Consider the following 18,149-nt stretch of genomic DNA (forward strand, 5'->3'; position numbering starts at 1 on the left):
AACAGCCGCTAAAGCACCACAATAACAATAAAATACTATAAAATAGAATGGCATACTACGCCTTAGTTAGCTTGTAGTGCTCCTTGGCGTCGCTTTTGGGTAAGGACAGCGACCAGGAACCTAGCCACATTCAGGGTCGTATGGGTATCCTTATCCTGCAAGATTTGAGCAAGGTGGAATTTTGGTGGGGTACCCTCTAGTTTCTGTATGATTGATCCCAACAAATTTGCCCGTGGCACATTGAACAGGGGGCAAGTGAACATGATGTGCTGGAGCGACTCCGGCGTCTCCTTATCACATTCGCACGTGGCGGGGGCTTGGCCCTTTGAGAATCTATGTCTCAGGACGTTGGAGGGAAAAACGTTGAACCTCGCTTTGGTGAAGGCCAGTCTATGGGCAACAGTCGAAAGGGAGGAGAGGTATGATGGAACGCAGTAAGTTAAAGTGATACCAATGTTCTGGGGCGAACAAACACCTCCCCCCAGCATATAATTTCGCTGTAGATCGATGTCATCTGGTCTTTGGCGGATCAGTCTTTGAGCAGTAATTTGGTCTAGTTTTAGGGAATCTGAAGGAGAGATTCCATAACTCAGGAGTTTGGCATGAATTCTACTAGTCCAAAGGCTAGAGAATTCATCTCGCCATAAGCATTGGACAAGGTAGTGGTTTGGTAATCTATGCCACAATGATAACCAATAATTGAAGACTTGCTTCCACAGGCAAGTTTCTAAGGATGCGATCTTCAGTTCTAGTCGCATGGCTGCGTTGCTTACGCACAGGGGGAGCATTAGGAGCCGACGCAGGAATTGATTTTGCAGTGTCTCAAGAGGAGCAAGATCTGTCATCACGGCCCAAAGCGGGGCAGCATAAGCAAGCACGGCAACCACTTTTGCCTTGAACACCTTTAGGGCCGAGGGAACATGCAAAGCTCCATCCGAAAAAAAGAATCGGAGGAGCGCATATGACAGAGTTTTGGCCTTGTTAAGTAGGTGTTGAATTTGAGCTTTCCACCCCAAATTGTGTTGAAAAATAACTCCTAGGTATTGAAATTTTAGGACTTGCTCTATTTTTGCTCCACCAAGCTTTCATTCGTATAATCTCCGGCTTCTGGAGAAAATCAGAATCTTGGATTTAGCATGGTTGATGGTTAATTGGTTGAGTTGACAATACGTGACAAAGATCTTCAAAGCTTTGGTTAGTCCAACACGTGTATAGGATAGAATTACCGCGTCGTCTGCATATAAAAGGAGTGGGCAGCGGTAGTCCACAAGTCTAGGCGCGTGTGTACTTGGAGATGAGTTAACTAGGGGTGCTCGCATGTCGCTGATGAATAGGTTGAATAGACAGGGAGCCAATATACATCCTTGGTGCACTCCCTTGTTTATTGGTATCGAATTTGTGAGGTCGCCCGCAGGAGTAAGTCTCACTCTAGCAAGGGTACCTTCGTGGAGCTGACTTATAAGCCATAGGAGTCTTCTATCAATGCCCTGTTTCGCAAGTTTCTCCCATAGAATATTTCTAGGAACGCTGTCAAAGGCTGCCTTTAGGTCTAAGAAGGCAGCACAGAGGTAGCCCCGGGGGGGAGAGGAGTACTTTCGTGCCAGATGGTAAAGAACTATCGCATGATCGGTTGTAGAGCGTTTAATTCTGAACCCTGCTTGTTCGTGGCCAATCTGATTAGTCTCATCAACCCATCGCAATAGTTTAGTCAGCAAAAAGCTGGCATAAATTTTCCCTATGATCGAAAGGAGGCTGATGTTACGGTAGTTTTCCGGCTCCATTGGAGAACCTTTTTTATGAATTGGTACTATAATGGCCTCCTTCCATATTTTGGGGATGAGGCCAGAAGCGTTGATTGCATCGAAGGTTTTGGCCAAGATGCCAGCCCACCATTTTGGGTGTAGTTTAATGGCTTCAGCAGGGATCAGATCAGGCCCTGGGGCTTTACCCGGTTTCAGATGAGCTATTAGCTTGGCTATTTCGTCAGGATCGGTGGGAGGCCAAATAGGTAGGTGGGTAAACAGATGCGTCAGGTGGTCGGAGGGAGCATCTGCCTGTGAGAAGCATTTCTTCAGGAACAATTCCCATGTTGGTGCAGGAATGACTGCCCTTGGGTATTTCCTCACCCTTCTGTTGATCAAAGACCAGAATTCCCTGGATCTGTGCGATTTTGAAGCAGTAATCAAAGCCTGCCAGCGATTGTGTTGCCACTCACGTTTGGCAATTTTCTGCGTGCGTTTGTAAACTAGCTTGGCTTGTGCATAACTAGCTGGCAGAGTAGCTGCATCGGAGGTCTTATATACATTATATATAGCACGAAGGCGCTGTCTTGTTTGTTTACACTGAGAATTAGTGCAATACTTTACATTTCTCCCTGTTAAAATTCATCTTGTTTGTTTTGGCCCAGTTCTCTAATCTGTCAAGGTCTAATCTGTCAAGGTCGTTTTGAAGTGTGATCCTGTCCTCTGGGGTGTTAGCCACCCCTCCCAGTTTGGCGTCATCTGCAAATTTGATCAGGATGCCCTTGAGTGCATCATCCAAGTCGTTGATAAAGATGTTGAATAAGACCGGGCCCAAAACAGAACCCTGTGGCACCCCACTAGTCACTCTTCTCCAGGATGAAGAGGAACCATTGATGAGCACCCTTTGGGTTTGGTCAGTCAGCCAGTTACAAATCCACTGAGTGGTAGCATAGTCAAGTCCGCATTTTACCAGCTTCTTTACAAGAATATCATGGGGCACCTTGTCAAATGCCTTGCTGAAATCAAGGTAGGCTACATCCACTGCATTCCCTTCATCTACCAGGGTTGTAATTCTGTCAAAAAACGAAATCAGGTTAGTCTGACATGCCACTGTATTCTGCTCTGGTCAGACCTCACCTGGAGTACTGTGTCCAGTTCTGGGCACCACAGTTCAAGAAGGACACGGACAAACTGGAACGTGTCCAGAGGAGGGCAACCAAAATGGTCAAAGGCCTGGAAATGATGCCTTATGTGGAACGGCTAAGGGAGCTGGGCATGTTTAGCCTGGAGAAGAGGAGGTTAAGGGGTGATATGATAGCCATGTTCAAATATATAAAAGGATGTCACATAGAGGAGGGAGAAAGGTTGTTTTCTGCTGCTCCAGAGAAGCGGACACGGAGCAATGGCTCCAAACTACAAGAAAGAAGATTCCACCTAAACATTAGGAAGAACTTCCTGACAGTAAGAGCTGTTTGACAGTGGAATTTGCTGCCAAGGAGTGTGGTGGAGTCTCCTTCTTTGGAGGTCTTTAAGTAGAGGCTTGACAACCATATGTCAGGAGTGCTCTGATGGTGTTTCCTGCTTGGCAGGGGGTTGGACTCGATGGCTCTTGTGGTCTCTTCCAACTCTATGATTCTATGCTGCCCCTACCTTCCCAGGGGCTGCCACCACCACCACTGCTTCTTCTTGTGGGTAGGCAGAGTGAGCTCGTCTGCTCCACTCTCTGGCCCACAGGAGCACCAGGGCGTCGGCAGACGGATGATAAGCGGCGCGAAAGGGCTGGCTCTGCTTAAAATGGCACTCAGCCAGCTCCCTTCCTCCTCTAGGCAGGGCGGGGAGAAGCCAGGACCAGGAAGGGAGGAGGCGCCACTACAGGGTGTGTGGGGGGAGGGGGAGAAATGGAATGGCGCACGGGGGGGGGGAATGGTGCAGCCCAAACGAACAGAATCCTCACGCCGATCCAAGGACAGTCCGAGGGCCAGATCCTGAAGGCAATTGGGCTTGATCCAGCCCGCGGACCTTAGTTTGCCAACCCCTGGATTACTCTGTGTCCAAAAAACACGTAATCATGCACACACACATAGCACTGAACCCAGAAGTGACTGAAAACATTACTAAATGTGTCACAAAAAAGGTGTAACAGGATAGGGCAGGGCATAATGGGGTGGGGGTGGGGTTTCTTATACACGATTTGCCAACACACGCAGGGGCCGGGAACAAAATATTATTATATTATTTCACAAATGGATTCACAGATGACCCAGTCCCATATTCCATACTTATCCATGGTTTGAACAATTCATGATGGTAGCCTGTCTGTTGCTGTTCTTACGCTTAAATTTAAAGCATCAGCACAATTCATGCTCAGAAGGGTGAACATTTGTGGGTTACATCAATTAAGGCTAGAATATCTAATGGTGGTGACTAGAATGCTTACCAGATTCCTTGGGGAGACTGAATATACCTTTGAGCTCCAAAATATTTACTTACTGCTCTGGAGTCTGCATTGGGCGGCTTGAGATGTAACTGCGGCATTCATCGGGAGCTGAAGACGGTTGTCCTTTGTCAATGACAACACTTCCCACTTCAGATCTATGCAGACGAAACAGCCACATGTACAGTAATATTTTTTTTGAAACCCCTACCTTGTATTCCTGTAATATGAAGTTGGAGGTCCATGTTCCCATTCTAGGAATTGCCTCATCTGCCATCACAAATCTGTCATGACAGGCAACATGCACCGAGGTGCTCAAAATGTGCAATAAATAGTTGACGATCAACTTTTAAAGACTCACAGCTTGATACTCCGATGTAAGTCCCGCTGTGCTCAAGAAGACTAACTCCCTAGTAAATATGCATAGAATTGCAACATAAACGTGGATAGGACCATACTCCACTTTTCAAACACTCTCTAGAAAGAAACAAGCCGGCAGAGTGAGCTTTAAGTCTGGATCTCACAGGTACAAATTATGATCAAACTTGAGGTGTCTGCTTAAGTCAAGAGTCCTTCAGTCCTGCTTTGTGGATATCTAATGGGGCGGTCTTTGAGATGATGAATAATCTGTGTGCAGCCCTTAAGTGTGCTTCAGAGCCATGGATTTCATTGGACTTCAAGCACACTAAACTGTGCTCTCTGTTGCATCAATATCAACAAGGTCTGAAGGAGAAGAATTGTGTTATAAAAGTTTTTAAGCCCTAGCAAAATTGTGTGAATATAATTTATCTCCTTACTCCTGCATACTCCTTATGCTGAGGTGCTTGGTTCTGCACATTTGCATTAGGGGAAAGGTAGGACAGGACATCACTCAAACATCTCTATGCGTTTTGCACTTCGGTTACAAACCTTTTACTGCCTGATGGTTTGGGCTCCTGTTCAGCTGATTCCTCTGCTCTTCTTCCTGGTATCAACTTCTCAGCACTATCCAAAAGGGCACTAAGGGCTACTCTTCTAAAGACATTCCCATGAGCCTCCTTGATAAACTGAACCAGTTGTCGGATGTCACAATACAATCCCTATGGAGTGCAGGATTAGAAAGTGAAAAGGAAAAAAAGAATGAAAGATTTAATGTGTTTGGAAGCCAAATGAAGCAAACATCAGAATCATTTCCCCCGAGTCATGCTTTGAAGCAATATTGGCCCAAGCTTCGGTCCTTTCGTTTTCAAGCAGCCGTAACTAAGAATCTCAAAAATATGAAGTAAATTTAACCAATAAAGTGTTTTGGCTTTTTCAAGAGTTGCCATCATCTCACCCAACATGGAAAAAACTCATTCAGGTAAATTAACGGTGACTGGATTAGAAACAAATGTGGATATTTTACATAAAGATTTTGAGAACTGCAGAGCAGATTCTGGAAGGCAACATGATTTTCCACTGAGAGAAGTGGCACAGCTCTAGTATACAGAGGATTTAAATTTGTGTTAATTGGAAATCTTTGTCAAAACTGGAGGCAAAAGAAGTGCACACAGTCAACATTTTCCTTATGGATGAACTCTGTCTGGTGCTCTCTCAGGTCAACAATAGTATCAATACTTAGGCCACTAAAACAGTATGGAGTGAAATTAATTGTGCTAGGGTTTCAGTGTTGTCCTTACCAGATTCTCGGGGCTATGAAGCTCATGTGTAGTAGAGGCACAGCGGGTGATAAGCGATTTGAACATGGCACTGACAATAATACCTTCCACACTTTGGGCAGTAGACTTGTTGTCCACTGTTGTGAAATTATTTCCAAAACCAGCCTTGTCTGCAAAACGCAAGCATTAAATAGTCAAGTTGAACTGTTCGGTTTTCACAAAAAAATGGCAAAATCTGAATCAATAATACTTTTGACATCTACAGCTCCTATGTTTTGTAGCAGTGTCATTTCTCTTAAGGAATCTTATGATTACAGCCTATATTTACTAAGGTTTTATTAAAGCTTTTTCATAATACAATAAGATAAAATAATTCCAGTTATAGATAGGTAGCCGTGTTGGTCTGCCATAGTCAAAACAAAATAAAAAAATTCCTTCCAGTAGCACCTTAAAGACCAACTAAGTTAGTTCTAGGTATGAGCTTTCGTGTGCATGCACGAAAGTATCTGAAGAAGTGTGCATGCACACGAAAGCTCATACCTAGAACTAACTTAGTTGGTCTTTAAGGTGCTACTGGAAGGAATTTTTTTATTTTGTTTTGAAGATAAAATAAGCTAATCTAAATAAAAACAAAAACACACATTCTTTTCTCAAAGGTAGCTCTTAACCCTTATCTCACTCAGAAAGCGGTGGACCCTCCCAGCTCTAACCTGGGAGCTTTCCTTTCTTCTCCCAGTCTCTCACCCTGTGAGATCTTCCCTTCCCTGCATCTCTCTCAGGGTCCTTCCACCACCCACCTACCAGTTTCATGCGTGTGCAATCTTTGGGCCCGGACAACAGTCCATAGCAGAGGACATCAAAGGAAAGAAAGAAAGAAAGAAAGAAAGAAAGAAAGAAGGAAGGAAGGAAGGAAGGAAGGAAGGAAGGAAGGAAGGAGAGGAGAGAAAGATTTTTTTAAAGGAAAAAAAGAAAAATAAAGTGTGTGGGGGAGGGCTTTCCAACAACAGCTTATACTTACTGTCAGTGACTGGCTCCATGCAGAAACCTAGCAATGCATGTAAAAAATCCACCACATTGTTGAGTGAATCCTTGTTTACATAATCCCTCATGGTTTGCCGGAACTGCATCTTATCCAGCTTGTACAACTTTGTGAGGCAATTCTGAGCCTATGGAGGGAAGATCAGGCACTTAGGTTCTGGTGACAGCAACCATTTATTATTTGGAGCACAAAGAAAGAAACTGAGCCTGGAACAGCCCTGCGTCTCCTCTTCATTGGCCATGTGTACTAAATGAGAAGGCGTAAAAAATGCTCCCAGTGACAGAGCTTCAATGTGAAGGGACAAAAAAATAATTGATAACAGTTGGTCATGGGTTATCTATTACAACACATGACAGGAGAGATTAATGGACACACAGGGTTGCGATTTTCATAGGGGAGCCGTGCGTCACCCAGAGCATGCATTTCTGCCCTCCGTTCAACTCCCACATCAAACTTTGGTTCCCATGCAGTGCCAGCAAGGGGTACAGTCTTGGCAAGTCTTGCCTTATTGAGGATGCTGTGTCTTAGGGATGACTGGTTAATCTTGGATTCCATTTGGCCAACTCTTTCAGTTCTCCAGATGCTATTGGATCCAGTCTAGCCAGGACACGCAAATGCATGCACACGTACACACAGACTGAAAAATCAGAGCAGTTCAACCAAAGCTGACCATGATGCAGTCCCATTAAGTGGGCATTGATGTAAATGGTTAAAAAAAAATGGTTGCCCAACAGTACAACACGGGGGCAGCCATTGTTTTGAATGGATGGTGGTCTTTTGTGCACAGAATTACACAGGAAGTACTGTGTGACCACTTCCTGCATCATTTTTAAAGCATCTTTACCTGGTGTGGCAGAGGTGCCATGCTTTGAAGCTGTTCTAACCAGCTTTACACTGTTATAAGCAAGAATGAATCAATTTATTTCGGTCACTGACCAGAGGGCAAATAAGCAAGAAAAATGGCAGGATGCCATTGGAACTCACAAATATTCAAGTGTGTTTGTATAAAAGTTTGTGTGTGGACTTTTTAGAATTTCCCTGGAATTATCCTAAAAGAGCTATACAGAAATGTGCTGGGGTGTGTTTTTAAATGTCTACATGTAGAAGCAAGATGGGGCAGATTAGGAGGGATTTCTCTATTTCTAGCTGGAGCATTCACATACAGCACAATGCCCCTTACTCACTCCTGTCCTCTGGTGCTAAATCACAGGCTTCACAGGTAAGAATCATGAGTGCAGAAGGTCTTGCCTTCCGCATACAATTCCAGACCGAGATGAACGTTGTGAGCTGCTCAGACCAGGAACTTTACAATATGGTTTAAGAATCCTGCTTCCATCCATTGTTCTGCCATGGCATACCTGATGTCTCAGCCGGTCTCCAGAGAGCCCACGGTGACCTTCTCCACAGCCATATGCACAGCCCAGAGACTTCACAATTTTTATCAGCATTGTCAGGGCCAACCTGTGTGTGCTTGCTGGAGTGCTTTCCTCCTTAGCAACAGGGGGGAAGAGACAACAATATCCCATTTTATTGCATGAAGCAGATGTATATAACATTCCAGGTTGTTTTTGTGCTCCCAGACAATCCAATCTAAGACAATGAATGGTGGGTTAATCAGCCTCATATAACCAATATTTACCTTGTCTTCCTTTTTATCATTCTTTTCATAAGGTCTTCCTCCACCTTCTCCTCCTCCGTCACCTCCTCCTCCATCTCCTCCACCACTTTCTCCTCCTCCTTCTTCTCCACCGCCATCTCCAGCTGCACTGGCCGGGGGAACCCCAAATCCAGAGGTTGAACTACTCAGAGCCCCCTTGAGTTGGAAGGAGGTCTCGCTTTGTCTCTTCTCACTGGGTTCATTCTCTTTGTTGTCACTTTTCCTTCTGATCTTCTCCACACAGGGCACCACACCAAGCTGAAGCAGGCATTCCACAATATTGAGGGCCACATCACAGATTCGGGAGCTGATGTCGTGATTCAGGACCAGGAAAACAGCCTTGAGAACCACCTTGGAGGATGAAAAGCAAGACGTTGCAAACAATTTTGTTCTTAAAGACAGCTTTCAAAATCCTGGCTGAGCTGGCAGCAAAGACAGATTTTGCCATGGGATTCACTGCGGGAACTTTTATGTGGTCATTTACAAAGCATGGTTGGTACACCACTTCAAAGTGAGCTTGGTTGTGGCGTGATGTGCTGTGCACTGAGGTGTATGCCATTTATAGAAGCTTACCAAAGCAAGTCTCTGTCTTTACTCTTCAGCCAGAATTGATCTAGGTCATGTTTCTAACAGAGTTGCCTTTTAGCGAAACCATAATGAACTTGTCATAAGAGGTGAGAGAGTAATGCACCAGCCACAGCAGTTATTGAAAAAGTACTTTGGGATCAGAAACTGAGAGTGTTTCATGACTGGACAGTCATTAGTCTTTCACCTCACAGGTTCAATTTAGAGGGAGTTTCTGTCAAGTGCAAATTGCAGGGGTGAGGCACCTGATTCATAATGAGACCACAGTGGAAGTCAATGCACAGAAATGGACAGTCCTTCAAATTGCTATTTATATGTTTATTCTTATTTCTTATATTTATTCCTCGCAAAATAAATATTTATCCAAGAACTCCAAGTGGTTTACATATATTTAGAAAATTAAAAATGCAGACTTCCAGCGGAGCCACGGCCATTGAAAAGAAGTGCAAGATAGCCCCTCCCGGGAATCTAGAGCAACACGGGGTGTTTTAGAAGTTTAGCGAAGGCTAGGCGGACCTCGGAACCTCAAGAGGATTATCTTGGGGGACGTGGCACCCGGCGGTGCCCGGTCGTGCTCTCCTGCTCCCCGGGTTTTGCTAATAAATCCAGAGATGGGATCAAGCTGCAGGCACAAAGGGGAGGCAGCACTAACCCCGCGCTGTGCAGTCTCGGGCTTCTAATGAAAGTGGCAAGCTTCCAAGAATAAAAAAAAAGAACCTGGAACTATAATTGGGAAAGTTTATTTGACCATCGCATTAAAATTTAACTTATTAAGATTTGGAGCATTGAGGGGTGAAAAAAGGGAGTCTGTCCCGGCAGCTGGGAGAAGATGGCGTATGGCGGAAGGCTGCAGGAAGGAAGTATCTGCTGAGTGAGTGTTACTAAAAGACCTCGGTTACTTTGTTTAAAGTGCCGAGGCTGATTTTTTTATAAGAAATAACTGTGTGGCAAGTGAAGTAGAGTGGAGGAGTCTCCCTTTTGGTTCTGGTCGGAGTTCAACCTGTCAGTGGCTTAAAATCCGAACTCAACACACTTCACCATTTTCTGATGGAGAACGTTTTGCCAGTTCTAGCGGGCAAAAATCAGCAAAGGCTTTGATTAGTGAACTATTGTGGAACTTTGGAAAAGTGTAAGACTTGGCTAAAGGCTTTCACTTGGTTTATCACAGTTTAGGGGAAGGGAGCTTTGTCGTCGGGACTTTTTTTAAAAAAAACCTCTGCTCTTCTATCGGAGGAGAGTGCCGGAAACTCTGTATTTAATTGCACTTGGAATTTGTGTCGGTTCTCTGGGCTATCTACTGCCTTGAATTAAGCCAACAAGCGGCTGAAAAATAAGAAAAACCCCAAATGGATTACAAATATTTGGTCTCCTGGGATATCCACTGTTTTGGATTAAGCCGACAAGTGGCTGAAAAATAATAAACTTCAACTGGATTACAAATATCTTTTTATTTTCTTCCTTTCCTTTCTTTGAACACAACATCGTGGCAGAGAAAGAAATCGAAAGTAACTTTGTTTAAGGACTTGGCGTTTATGCATTAGCTGCCACCGAGTGGAGTTGAGGGGAACTGTACCTAAGAGAAAAGTTAGAACGGATTTGCAACCCCTGGAGGAGGATAGTAAAATTGCATAGAAGAATTTAAAAATTGGTTATTGATTTTAACAGTAAAAAAGATTCTATGGCTGGGAAAAAGGGAACGGGCACCCCAGGGGAAAGACAGGAAAATGGGAAAGGATGGTAAGGAAATTAAAGATTATGACAGTTTAATAGTGGAAATGAAGGAATTCAAACAAAATGAACAATATATGGAGAAAAAATATTGGAGGTTAAGGAGACTTTAGATAAGAAATTAGAGGGAGTAGTGAGGGAATTGACAAGTAAAGTAAAAGATCTTGCAGTTAGATCTAAGACACTGGAAGACTCAAGGAGTCAAACATAGAAAGAATTGAAGGAGACAAAGAGGGAGACAGAACAGGTCAGAGGAGAGGTAACACAAGAAGTGATGTTGGATAATATGGCTCTTTTGGAGATGAGACAAAAACAATTGAACTTGAAATTTAGAGGAATCCTGAGGAAGCAAATCAGAATATAAGGGCCAAAATAATTAGAGAATTACCAATTTGGATATATTCAAAAGAAGAAGACATCGGATTTACAATTGGAAATGCATTTAGAATAAAAGTAAAGTCAGCAAAAGCAAAAGTGAAGAAATTACCAGGAGATGTCTTGGTCATGTTTAATTCAATGGATATGAGGAATGAAATTCTGAGATTGAATTATAATGTATTATTTATGTATTGAAGGGAAGAAAATTATCATATTTAAAGAGATTCCATCCAGATTTTTATGAAAAAGGGACATTTATAAACAACTGGTTGGATTGTTGAAGAAAAATGGGATACAGCATAGGTGGGAATTCCTGGAAGGAATTTCCTTCTATTACAAAGACAAAAGGTTCAAATTAAGTAGCCTTCAAGAACTAGAGAAATTCTCCTGGAGATATGACAAAGAGTTGGGAAAAATAGAGAAAGCAAGACCAGGACGGGACCAGAGGGAGGAAGAAAAAAAGGAAGAAGAGAAGGAAGAAGAAAAAGAGGAGGAGGAGGAGGAGGAAGAAGAAGAAAAAGAGGATAATAACAAAGCTCCCCAAACTTAACTTAAATTTGACAAGAGACTTAAATAAACTGGATAATGGCTCTGAAAATAATATCATGGAATGTGAATGGACTTAACAATAAAAATAAAAGGAATAAAATTGAACATATTTTGATTAAACGGAATTTAGAACAAAATTTGTTTGCAAGAAACACATGTTGCAAGGAAACATAAAAAGATTTTAAGTAACAAAAGGTTGGGGAGAGACTTTATAACCTCAGACATAAATAAAAAACGAAGGGTGGTATTGTACTTAAAAGAGAAATACAATCCAAAATTAATTTACAAAGATGAGGTAGGGAGAGTGCTGATTGTACAAATCATGTTCCAAGGTGAAAAGCTGATCATTGCGGGAATTTACGCACCTATTGACAAGAAAGCTGACTTTTACCTAAAACTTAATGAAATACTATTAGAGATAGTATGGATCAGAGAGTGATGTTAATGGGAGACTTTAATGGAGTGGTTATGCCAGATCAGGGAAAAGATGAAATGTAAATGAAGGCAAACTACCGAAAATATTCTTTGACATGGTAAATACTATGGGATTAATTGACATTTGGAGACTCAAAAACCCAACAACAAAACAGTTCACATTCTTTTCAGAACCAAATCAAAGTTCTGGCAGAATGGAATAACTTTGGATTTCTAAGGAGTTGGTTCCAAGAGTTTCAAAAACTGAGATCTCCCCAAGGAGCATAATTCACTATATATGGAACTAAAAGAGAAAGACCCCACATCTTTCAGATGGAGAATGAATGAAAGTTTATTCAACAATCAAAAGATAGTAGAAAAAGCAAAAGATAGATAATAGGTATGGGTGGCACTCGTACCTATGGTATGACAAAGTAAAAGTACATAAAGGGTTTTTAAATCATGTGATTAGAAGGTCAATTTATGAAGTGTGGGAAAGGAATAAAAACCTACTGGAAAGGAAAACTCCAATAGAGGTATTGATGGTTAAAAAGGTGAATATGGAGGGGAGGGGAGCAACATATGAGGAAATTATCAAACGAACGGAACAAGGATTAAAGCTTAAACCATATGACCAAATCAAAGGTATGTTAACAGGCTGGTTGCAATACCATCAGGTAAATGACATAATGAGTGAGGATAAAAGGAAAGTCGGATTTGAGGATAAAAAATCAAGATTCCAAATTAATAGAAAGCAGAGGTAGAACACTATCCAGAATGTATGATTTGTTGCTAGAATGGTTTACGAAAGATGAGGAAGTGAAAGAAGCTATGATAAAATGGGCTATAGATTTTGGGCATAAGATTGAATTGTATGCATGGATAAAATTATGGAATGAAGGTATTAAATTTACGGCATGTACGGTTCTGAAAGGAAAGGAAAATTGCCTTGCAAAAATGTGTATACAGTGGTACTTCGGGTTAAGTACTTAATTTGTTCCGGAGGTCCGTTCTTAACCCAAAACTGTTCTTAACCTGAAGCACCACTTCAGCTAATGGGGCCTCCTGCTGCTGCCGCGCCACCAGAGCACGATTTATGTTCTCATCCTGAAGCAAAGTTCTTAACCTGAAGCACTATTTCTGGGTTAGCAGAGTCTGTAACCTGAAGCGTATGTAACCTGAGGTACCACTGTACAATCATATGTGGTGGATGTGCGATAAAGTGAAGAAATTTTGGGAGTTGATTTAGAATAAACTTAAGAAAATATTAAAGTATACCTTCCCCAAAAAGCCAGAAGCTTTTTTGCTTGGCCTGATGGGAAAGGAAATTAAGATCAAAGATCAACGATTATTCATGTATGCCACAGCAGCTGCAAGGACTTTGTTGGCCGAAAACTGGAAATCGCAAGAAGTTCCTACCATTGCGGAGTGGCAGTCAAAGATGACGGACAATGCGGAGCTAGCCAAACTGACCAGAAGGATTCGGGAACAGGACGATCGGAGATTCCAGGACAATTGGAGTAAATTTATTGAATATTTAAAGGACAGTTGTAAAAACTTAAAAACACTAGCAGGACTGAAGTAACTCCTACAATGTAGATAAGATATGAAAAGACAAGATACGAGAGTTGATAAAGGATACCATCTGAAGGGAGGGAGGGAAATCACAAGCTCGGCAGAGCAAAAAGGTGTATATGTTGTTTAAAGTACGATAAGAAAGAATATGTAAAGAAAATAATAAAAATGTATGGGGTGGGTGGGAAGAAAATAAAAAATGCAGTAGCTAATGTCAGAATGAGTATTGCCATAAATATTTACCGAAAGATCTAGCATGCCGTTCTTGTGGACAAAGTTGCTGGTCCCGTCGATGTGGTCTGTATCCTCCAGGCAGCTATAGTTGATGCAGGAATCCGTCAAACTCCGAGGGAGATTGGCACAAGCCAGGGGCTCATGGGGCATCTCTGGGATGGGCACCTGGTTACAGAGCTTGCGCATGTGCTCACTGAAGAAGTCTGCATACCCCACATTGAAAGAGGCCAGAGTGGTGTTGAATGTTGCCACTGTGATGGTGGAAATTTGGGAACGTACTAGGCAGAAGTACAACAGATAATGTTAGCTTCACAAGGGGGATAATGTATTTATATTATGTCTTTTGTTTCCCCCCCATAAAATTTATTCATCACTTGCTTGAAAAAAACCCTAAAACCCTCAAAGCGGTTTACAAAAGATAAAACAAGAAAATCAATAATTTTTTGCAACCTTACTTTAAAACATACAAAAGTTAAAATGCCAAAACAGAATTACCTCAGCTTTCTAAGCATCTGGGTAGGCCTGTCAAAACAGGAATGTTTTTAGCAGGCTCCGAAAAGGGTACAGTGAAGGCTCTTGTTTGCTCTCAATAGGCAGGGAGTTCCAAAATGCAGGCACTGCCACACTGAACAATTGAGTTCCAAATGTGGAACAGGTATCATGTGGCACTTGCAGTAGTGCCAGTTCCTCCAATCAAAGTGGTCTAGTGAGTGCATGCAGGGTAGGGTGATCTTGTAGGTAAACTGGTCCAAAGTTCTTAAGGGCTTTAATAGTAATATTTAGTAATAGTAATACCTTGAACTTCGCCCACCAACAAATTGGCAGCCAATGCAGATCTCTGGCCACAGGTGTTCTGTGCTGATAAGGTGTCACTTCTGTCAGCAATCATGCTGCAGAATTCTGCTCAAACTGCAGCTTCTGGATCAACTTGCACCCTGGGGAGGTCACTTCGGTGCTGCTAACACAGGTGTTTGACTTCACCCATGAGGTGCACTCCATTGTCTTTTGAGACAGATGCACGCTGACAACAGGTATAATATTTAATTATATTATTGGAATAGAATCTCTCTTGGAATAGAATCTCACCATGGCTGTTGGAGTGGTCTGGCAGGTCAGTAACCAGGGTATGATGGGAATGGGAATGCCTAGCACTCAAGCTCTCCATCTCTGTAGCTGTATCGGAACTACCTCGCCTGGTAAACCTCCCTAGAGCATGGGAAAGAAGCACACAGTTATGCTCATAGTGCAATGTTATTAATGAGGATGCTTTGCAAAATGATCATGTTTGCAAGTTGCAGCAATCAAGCCACATTTGGGTCTGTTGGCTGAAAACAGATGGGATAGAAATGCACCAAGCAAACGTTTTCTGGGGACTGAACACAGTGAATGGGTGATAGAAAAGCTGCAGGATTTGGACTGTGAAGACAGGATCAATGAGCATGTCTGGAAATGTTCTGCACCCAGTTTGTTGAAATCATTAAATATTTAAACATAGTTATTCATATTAACATAGTTATTAAGCCCAGACAAACAAGAGAAATGTGTGGTTCAGCTATAAAGCTGGCACAAATTTCACTGCAATTTCTAAAATATTAAATCAGATTAGATTGCTAAGTCATTATCAAACAGTATCCTGTGGTCCGTAAAAGCAACGGGACATTCTAGTGCATTCAGGGTCCGTAGAGCTCTCTACTCTGAAGGCCATGTTCTCATTCACCTAGGATGGTCGTTTGCCACCCTCCTCTCTCAATGCCACGCCTATCTTCTCCAATCCCCGAGAAGCTGCCAAAAGAGAAGGTGCTCCGAGTAGGTGACACGTCCAAATGGTCTTCGTGGAGTAAGAAGGGCACCCCCATCCTTCGCTGCCGCTTTTTCCCTGTGTGGTGGTAAGGAATGGAGCCCTTGCGCTCGCGATCTTCTTTGCGGCTCTTGAACTGCAGGAAGAAGACAGGAAGAAATCTTAGCAGCAGAACTCATAAGACACAGGTGGGGAACCTCAGGTTCCAGTACCTGAATCATAGAATCAAAGAACGGTAGAGTTGATGGGACCACAAGGGTCATCTAGTCCAACCCCCGGCAACGCAGGAATCTTTTGGCCAACGTGAGGTTTGAACCACAATCCTGAGATTAAGAGTCTCATAACCCTACCAACTGAGCTATCCCAGGTGAAGAATGTGTCTCCCTCTGAGGCCACTTTGTCTTTCTAGACTCCCAATCTGCACCCCTGCTCAAGTTTCTTTGTGTGTTTGGAATGTGTCCTTGAACCTCTTGCTTGCCTGGCTGGCAGATAAAAAAGGGTGTGAAGGAGTGTGTAGTTATTAGCTTACTGCACAAAGGTATCATTTAGATTCATCACTCTTTTTTTCTTTTTTGGGGGATTTGATATCCCGCTTTATCATTACCCGAAGGAGTCTCAAAGCGGCTAACAATCTCCTTTCCCTTCCTCCCCCACAACAAACCCTCTGTGAGGTGAGTGGGGCTGAGAGACTTCAGAGAAGTGTGACTGGCCCAAGGTCACCCAGCAGCTGCATGTGGAGGAGCGGGGAAGCAAACCCAGTTCACCAGATTATGAGTCCACTGCTCTTAACCACTACACCAAACTGGCTCTCTGCCTTAATTTTCCTAGTTAGATCGCTTTAGTTCAGTGAGGGTCGGCCTTCATGTAGTTTATGCAGTCCACACCTTTAGCAAATAACAGCATTAAGTACATTAAGGGAAGAGATCCAATATTTTAATTTAAGGTGTGATTCATTTACCTTCTTAAAAATATTCATTCCCAAATCAGAGGAGAGGTCTGGAACAGCTGGCCTGCGCAGGTTGGTTAGCGACACTTTAGCAAAAGCTTCAGTGCTTAACGATTTTTCCTCCTCATTGCATTTCATTGTGAGATCCTATACGTCCGCAGGGAGACAAGAAACATACTACCATGTATAGGAAGACTGGATAAACAGCCAAATAACATAATATAAACATAACAATCTCTTATTATGTTGTAACATACTCCCCATTCCTCAGTTCCAAGGTTAGCACAATTGGTGTTTTCATTCCTTTGGGTGAGAACACTGGAGGCTTCTGGTGTGTAAGCATAGTGTAAGTTAGCACACATTTCTACAACAGGCAGCAGATCTGCTGACCATCAATCAGATTCCCAAAAGCCAACAAAGTTACGCTCCAGTTTAACTCGCAACAATGACTAAAAAAGGGAAACTGACTCCATTCAATTTCATCTTTCATCTTCTCAAATGCCAACTGATATTATATTTGAAAAGCTGGAGAATATTTCCCAACAGCCAACTGACAGATTTATGCTTTATTATTCTTTTTCTTCAGCCATAGAAAAGCTTCAATGTCTACTTGTGGCTACCAAAAGAGCCACTAGGGGGAGGGGAAATGTCTGCAAAAACCTGCAGAAAAAAGCAGGGAAAATAGGCAGATCCCCCATCTTTCATCCATACCTGCTATAGCCTAGGTCAGGGCCGTCTTTAGCAGATGCGACGCCGGGGTGCAAATATCCGCTCAGCGCCCCCAAATTACCACAGATAGTGGGGGAGGGGCAAAGCTGTGCACTGCCAGCCATCGGGGGGGGGGGGAGAACTCTCCCCCATGCCGCTGCAAGATCACTCTCCTTCCACAGAGGCTTGGGAGGCAAGCTGCACACCCTCCAGCCATATGGTTGGTGGAGCGCAACTGGCGGGCGCAGCTCCCCCACTCGCTGGGTTGCCCCTGAGAGGCCGGCATCCTGGCACAACGCACCACTAAGCCCTATGGGAAAGACGGCTCTCGACTAGGTTAAGCCAGGTACACTTCCCTCATGCTGGCAGGGAATGTCCCGGGTAGCAGATGGCAGCACTCAGCTGCAAACGCTTAATCTCTTTGCTTAGTTTACTTCCTTCCCCAAAATAAGAAATTCAGAGGTAGAGGAAAGCTGTGTAGGGTCTGTCCTGAAATAATTGCTGTGGGTGGGATAGGATTGACCAAGAGTAAAGTTTTATCTGAGCCCAATCCCTTTTTCTGCCTCTTGTTTTGGGAGCAATGGGAGGCTGATCTGCTAGATGGGAGGCTGATCTGCTAGCTTTGCAAGAGTAAAGGAAAGGGATCCGTTTTTATTCTGTTGCCCCCTTCAGTCAATCCCACCCCAAGGAACCTTTGCATGCTCTAATTTGCTGTAAATATCAGC

General features: G+C 43.2%; 1 protein-coding gene across 1 annotated transcript in view; it reads right to left on the minus strand.

Moving 5' to 3' along the window:
- UNC80 (unc-80 homolog, NALCN channel complex subunit) overlaps positions 1 to 18,149 on the minus strand; it is a 162,193-nt gene that overhangs the window by 114,319 nt on the left and 29,725 nt on the right. Inside the window, exons 9-18 of the mRNA XM_081879748.1 lie at positions 16,729 to 16,863; positions 15,690 to 15,906; positions 15,059 to 15,178; positions 13,982 to 14,250; positions 8,492 to 8,860; positions 8,211 to 8,342; positions 6,832 to 6,979; positions 5,835 to 5,983; positions 5,086 to 5,255; positions 4,233 to 4,334 (exon numbers count right to left, since the gene is read on the minus strand). Coding sequence (XP_081735874.1) covers positions 4,233 to 4,334; positions 5,086 to 5,255; positions 5,835 to 5,983; positions 6,832 to 6,979; positions 8,211 to 8,342; positions 8,492 to 8,860; positions 13,982 to 14,250; positions 15,059 to 15,178; positions 15,690 to 15,906; positions 16,729 to 16,863 — 1,811 coding nt within the window. The remainder of the gene's footprint in view (positions 1 to 4,232; positions 4,335 to 5,085; positions 5,256 to 5,834; positions 5,984 to 6,831; positions 6,980 to 8,210; positions 8,343 to 8,491; positions 8,861 to 13,981; positions 14,251 to 15,058; positions 15,179 to 15,689; positions 15,907 to 16,728; positions 16,864 to 18,149) is intronic.

The sequence above is a fragment of the Podarcis erhardii genome (genome assembly GCF_964252035.2).
Source record: "Podarcis erhardii genome assembly, chromosome: 1".
Taxonomy (NCBI): domain Eukaryota; kingdom Metazoa; phylum Chordata; class Lepidosauria; order Squamata; family Lacertidae; genus Podarcis; species Podarcis erhardii.